General features: G+C 39.2%; 1 protein-coding gene across 1 annotated transcript in view; it reads left to right on the forward strand.

Annotated features, from left to right (window-relative positions):
• The window catches only part of nacad (NAC alpha domain containing), a 31,860-nt gene that overhangs the window by 22,600 nt on the left and 3,260 nt on the right, over positions 1-6,000 (forward strand). Inside the window, exons 3-5 of the mRNA XM_035430613.1 lie at positions 2,938-3,237; positions 4,360-4,448; positions 5,861-5,944. Coding sequence (XP_035286504.1) covers positions 2,938-3,237; positions 4,360-4,448; positions 5,861-5,944 — 473 coding nt within the window. The remainder of the gene's footprint in view (positions 1-2,937; positions 3,238-4,359; positions 4,449-5,860; positions 5,945-6,000) is intronic.

The following is a 6,000-nucleotide window of genomic DNA, read 5'->3' on the forward strand; positions in this document are numbered from 1 at the left end:
GGTTCTCCTCAGATACAGGTGGTGTCACCTCTGCTTCCTTTCACATCACAGACTACAGGCAAGTTTACACAGAGTGGAGGAAAAAGGACGAGCAGGGTTCACTAGAGAGTGATGAAATGCTGACCCTTAAGCAACTGAACCCCTACCATAGCCTGGGTAATCAGAAATAGCCTGCTGCCCACCTGCGCTAGAAATTACCTCTCCGCATTTTATCCTTTTTGCAAATCCCAATACCTGCTAATGGTCTTATGCATTCAACACAAGACAGGATAACATACGAGAAACAACACCAGCACCCCCCTCTCTCCCCCACGAACTACTCCCCACCCACACCCCCCTCCAAACATCTATCCCTGGACCAACAACACAGTGTGATGGGCAGTGCAGTGCATCATCCATCACACTGTGTCTGTTTGTGTGACTGATTGTCACGCAGATCAACTCCATACCGTGTATGGAGCACCCAATAAATGCCCAAAGCCTTAACTATTTTTTTGAGGAAAGGCAATCAAGGTGCGCCCCAATTTATTTATGGTATGAATGACACGAATGACAGCAGGGTGCACTAATAATTTAAAAGTAGCCTCAGCTAAATGATGTTGAGGAGGAAAGTGACGATAAAGAAGTAGAATGTAGGTACATGCTTTTCAGATTTTTCATTAAATATGGGATAGAAGTACTATGGGATACAGTACTGTGCAAAAGTCTTAGGCATCCTAGGTTTTTAAATATAATATACAGTATATATTTGGTCTTTATTTTTTGTTTTCTGCCTTAGTGTGTCAGTAGAAAAGAGCAAATTTGAGATTTCCAAAAAATGAAATTTTACAGATACATTTTTGTATTTTGTTAAATAAAGTAATATTTTAATTAATAGACCACTTTTCAGATAAAAACTTGATCAAGGGTCTCTGGGATTACCTGGAGAGCAAGAAGCAAGCGAAACAGCCAAAATCTGCAGAAGAACTGTGGCAAGTTCAAAATGCTTGGAACAACCTACCAGCTGATTTTCTTATAAAACTGACGGACAGTGTACCTAAGAGAATTGATGTAGTTTTAAAGGTGAAGATTGGTCACACCAAACATTGATTTTATTTAGTTTTTAACTATTTACTGCTCTTTATATTATTTTTTCGATATTTATAACCTTTCATTTTATTATTTTTGAAAGCATCTTAGCTGTACAGCATTGTTTTACAGGTGCCTAAGACTTTTGCACAGTACCGTAATTCAGGCGCACCTACTGTTGCCCTATTGGGGCTACTGGTCACAGTCGGCACTGGCACAGTCCAGATTCAGTCGGCTCATTGATGCACCACACCACGGTGCCTTGACTGAATGAATCACCCAGCCGCCAAATGTCAAATTAATTTTTATCTGGTACAATAGATTTCTTTTAATCTTCGAAGTGACTAAAATTATGATTTCAGTGATTTCACGTTTTAATTGACAAAACCAGATGTACATACTGTATACAAATGATAACAAGCAGAAAGTGCCTGGAATGTGCTCATAACAAAGCTTCTCATAATGGTCTTGCTCTTTGTCCATGAAGAAGTTAGCAATTGGCTGCGGTATTAACACACTTTTAAAAAGGAAAGAAATGGGACAATCTGATTGGCAATAGTGAAACATCCCATCACACCCACAGTTAAATTATTCCTATCGAACCAGCCTCTTTTACAACTGCACTATAATTGTAGTAACGTTTGGTGCCTCAAAATTACCTAAATTCAGTTGGACCTGCCTTAATTTGCCAGTGCCTTAAGTTCGTCACTAGCATTTGACAATTGCACCTTGACTTAAAATTGGGCCCTATATTTCTTAATTGCCTTTTTATTCCTAACTTTATTTAAAGTAGTGTCATACTGATTTAATTAATTTACCAACTTGGAGAAAGATTGCTTGGAATCAATATTTTCTTATGAATGTGGAATTTCCCTTATCATTATCAATAATGGTAGGTTACTAAATACCATATGCCATTCTCCATGCCATCTTTCTTAAAGTAAGCCATAATATCACTGCCTTGAAATTCTATGTGCTCAGTTTTTCAGTTTTTTTTCTTCTAAATACTGAACATCAGGCCAAAATATTCTACATATACAAAATACAAAGATTAGTCACAAGAATATTCTAAATTCAACCTGAATTGTTCTAGAACATATTTAGTAGGATATATTCTTTGCAATATCTTCATAGACACACTTATCATATGTTATTATCAATACAATATTTGTTGGGTGCTGTCAAGCTTTGTGCCAGTTCAGATCAACTAAAATTGAAGATCAAAATATCTTGCTAGGGGAGAAATAAATTTCAGTAATCATTTTTCTAATTTCTTTATTACCATATTATAAATTTCTTTACAAAACCAGAATTTACAAGTTCACTGGAGGATCTAGCCCTATAATAGCCCAACTATTAGCCCTATGATGGGTAATAGCTTGCCCAGAGTTATTTGTCTAATTAGTCATGCTACAGTCTTTTCAAGTGATATCACTTGTGGTGTAATAACACAATTCCATTTCTAAATGTTAGCATACACATGTTGGCTTATATATTATTATTTTACAATGCAATGCACTGTGCTTTTAATGAAACAGGTTTTATGCATGTTATTTGCGATTAAACATTAAGTTTCAGTGTACACATTGTAGGCTATATTATTTTAATGTCAGACTTATTCTACTCATGGTAGGTAATATTTGTAACTGGCAGAAACTATCAGATCATTTTTATTTCATGCCATGCACATCCCTATATGGACTGTTTTTAATAAGGGATTTTCTTTCCCAGGATTTGTGCCTCACTGATTTCATACTGGTGTATGTGTGGTTATTGCTGTGTCATTGTGAAAGGAAATATGCTTCCGGCCTTGACCAATTGTTTTTGTTTCTCAAACAGAATTAATGTTACGTTGACATTTTCTTGCAGGAGGCACAGAAGAGGAGGCTGAGACCAGTAGCACAGAGTCACCACACGGGCCGCCGCCCCGGTCCGGAGAAGTTTCAGGGCCCAAGGGTGGCCGCCAAAGGGGTTCCTTGCACACCGAATCCAGCTCCTCTAGCGAGAGAGAGACTCCGTCTTCGCCCGCACAGGTTCTCAGCCCCACTCCCCATACCTCTGTGTGTGCGGAGCCACGCCCACCTGAGAGACAGGAGCCCCTCAGCCAAAGCCCCGTCTCTTACCGTCACAAAGCAGCACCTGAGGTGGATTTATCCTTCAAAAACAAGGGTATGTGTGTATGAGATATTGTGTATCTTCATGTGGGTGTACATATTGTGTGTGTGAGCTTTTTGGTTTGAGTGCGCATTTGTGTTGGTCTGGGTGTATGTATGCATGCCTGTGTGTGTGTGTGTGTGTGTGTGCAAGCATGTGTGCGTAGTTTGCTAGTGAGAAGCAAATAGCAGAAAAGTAATACATTCACATGTGAATTAGTAATACAGCATTTTTATTAAGTGAATTATTCAAATCGATCCCCTTTAAGATTACAAGCCTCTACCTATACATCCTTTTGATAATCAATGAATTATAGATTAATTATTTTGACACAAATGAGAAAAAGGGATTATTCAAGATGAACAGGGGTTATTCAGGACAAAATTCAAGATCTGAGATTCATTTTCAAACTATGGAAACCTTTCAGGGTCTGAGGGAATGCACATAAAGAAAATTTCCATTCTGTACAAAGTGATTAATCTTCATACGGATATGCCCCCACAAGGGATAGTTTGTATACACTGTTCCTCTGCTTCAAGGAACACAGTGACCTTTCTCAACAGTACAAAAAAAAAAAACTAAAGATCGCACAGTGGTCCATTTGGTAAATCATGGAATCTGTTTTTATATTTCATCATCAAAATACATAATACACAAAGCAGAATGCTAAGATTTGCGATTTGTGCTGGAGTATATTTGGTGGCTGATGTCATTTGGTCAAAAATTCAAAGAGCACCCATCAACTACTGGGACAGACTGACAAAGAAAAATCAATCATGCAGCTCATATTTTCAAAGCAGTATTACAGAGGGAAAGCTGACCTTTAAAGACAATATAAGCTATTTCTTTTGAAGTTCTTCACCTTTAAGCTGTTCTTGCTAGGGGCATATTGATTTGAATAAACTCTTGCTGTGTTGTTGCATGTGGTGAGTGTTTTTTTTTGTGCTTGTGTATGTGTCTGCGTGTGTGTGTGCGCGTGAGCTTGTGTGTGTGCACGTGTGTGTGTGTGTGTGTGTTTGCGTGTGATGGAAAAACAGTAGAGGAGTACACTTTTTTCCCCCTCTTTCTCTTTTTGAGCATGTTTGACACAAAAAATGTCTGCATTTTGTATTGTGTGTGTATTATGTACCTCCACAGTGGGTTCCTGCAATGAGTCAGACAGCGATGGCTCTGTGCCGGAGTTGGAGGAACCAGAGAGTCCGTTGCTGAGGGCCACAGACACACAGGTGAGTGGGAGACAGCAAGAAGAAGCAGGCAGGAAGTAAAAACAGCGCAGAGAATGTAGCGCATGATGTGAGTTCTAGTCTCCTGGCCACTCCGCACAGCGCTGGGACATAATCAGGGGTGGAGCCAGGATGTCTGCATGGATTGAGTGCTGTGACCTCATGTTGTCTCCCGGTTTTTTGGTGTGCAGGCAGTTGACTGACCACCTGTAGTGCATGTGTGTCAAGTTTTGTAGTGATATCTTAAAGAACATGGGCATCACATGCTACTGTCTCCACATCATTTACATTGAAATAATTAGGAATGGATCCTGTATTTTCACCACTTGAGCTTTCATGCAGATCAGCATATCTTACTGCTGAATTAGCTTGTTAGTGATGAATGGAATGCTAATGCTAATTTAATTGTAAGAATGACTATTGGCTTGCTTAACACTAAAAAGCCCCTTATTTAAATTACCTAAATGCTACTCATGCTTACAAAATGCTAATTGCTACAGTTAGAGTTATTGCATGGACCTCCTATACCTCAGGAGGACATCCTATTCCTCTATTATCAGCAGCACAGGTTCAGATGTAGAGCTTCTACCCTGAGGTGTTGGTTGCAAGTCCAGCAATAGTGTATGCTTTTTAATTTTTTAAAATTATTATTGTTCTTTTCAGCTGTGGCATGACACTGCAAAACTGTCAGCATGATTACAGGAATATTTTTTTTGTTTGTTTTGTGCAAAATGTCATCCTTAAATACCTTGCTCAGGCACATTAATTGCTGCTTGCAACTATATTCATTTTTATTTATCTTCATAGTTTTCGAGAGACTAGCTGGTATATGTCCTGATACAGCAATAATAGTGTTATTTTAGTCATTCTAGCTTAGTGTGGGCACAGTTTTTGCCAGGAGGCCACATTAGTGCAACTCATTCATCAACTCACCTGCCACAAACGAACATGCCACATTTCAATTTAGAATTGTTGTCTGCTCGAAATAAGGTTTTTAATGAAGAATAAACAAATGAAGATTTAAGCCGTCTGCCTCCCACCTCTGTAGCTAGTCTCATTAAGGGCACAGAGCCACTCACGTGACTACTGCCATTGAAGGGGCTGGTGAAATGCTGCCATATGTAGTTGTGGAATTTTACTGTGAGTTCGACTGAAATGACCAATATTTGCTATTTTGTCGTTGATGGTTTGTATATATATAAATATAAACTTATTTTGAGCCAGAAATTTAGCCTGCAAGCTGCGCAATGATGACCATTGTTGTAGAATATTCATTTGAATATTAAAATGTTGATGCACTGTTAAAATGGCTTCCTTTCATCCTTATTAAATCTCTCTCTATCTCTCTCTCTCTCTTTCTCTCTCTCTCTCTCTCTCGCACACGCGTGTGGACATTCTCTTTTCTGCTTCTCCAGTCTCAGCTGTCTCACTCAGCGCCCCCTGGTGATGAGTCCATGAACAAAGCGAAGCAGAGCCGCAGTGAGAAGAAAGCACGGAAGGTAAGAACCAGCTAGCCGAACCCAGAGAGATTCAGCAGACTGGGTTAATCCAGCGT

This window comes from Anguilla anguilla, chromosome 1, assembly GCF_013347855.1.
Source record: "Anguilla anguilla isolate fAngAng1 chromosome 1, fAngAng1.pri, whole genome shotgun sequence".
Lineage (NCBI taxonomy): Eukaryota > Metazoa > Chordata > Actinopteri > Anguilliformes > Anguillidae > Anguilla > Anguilla anguilla.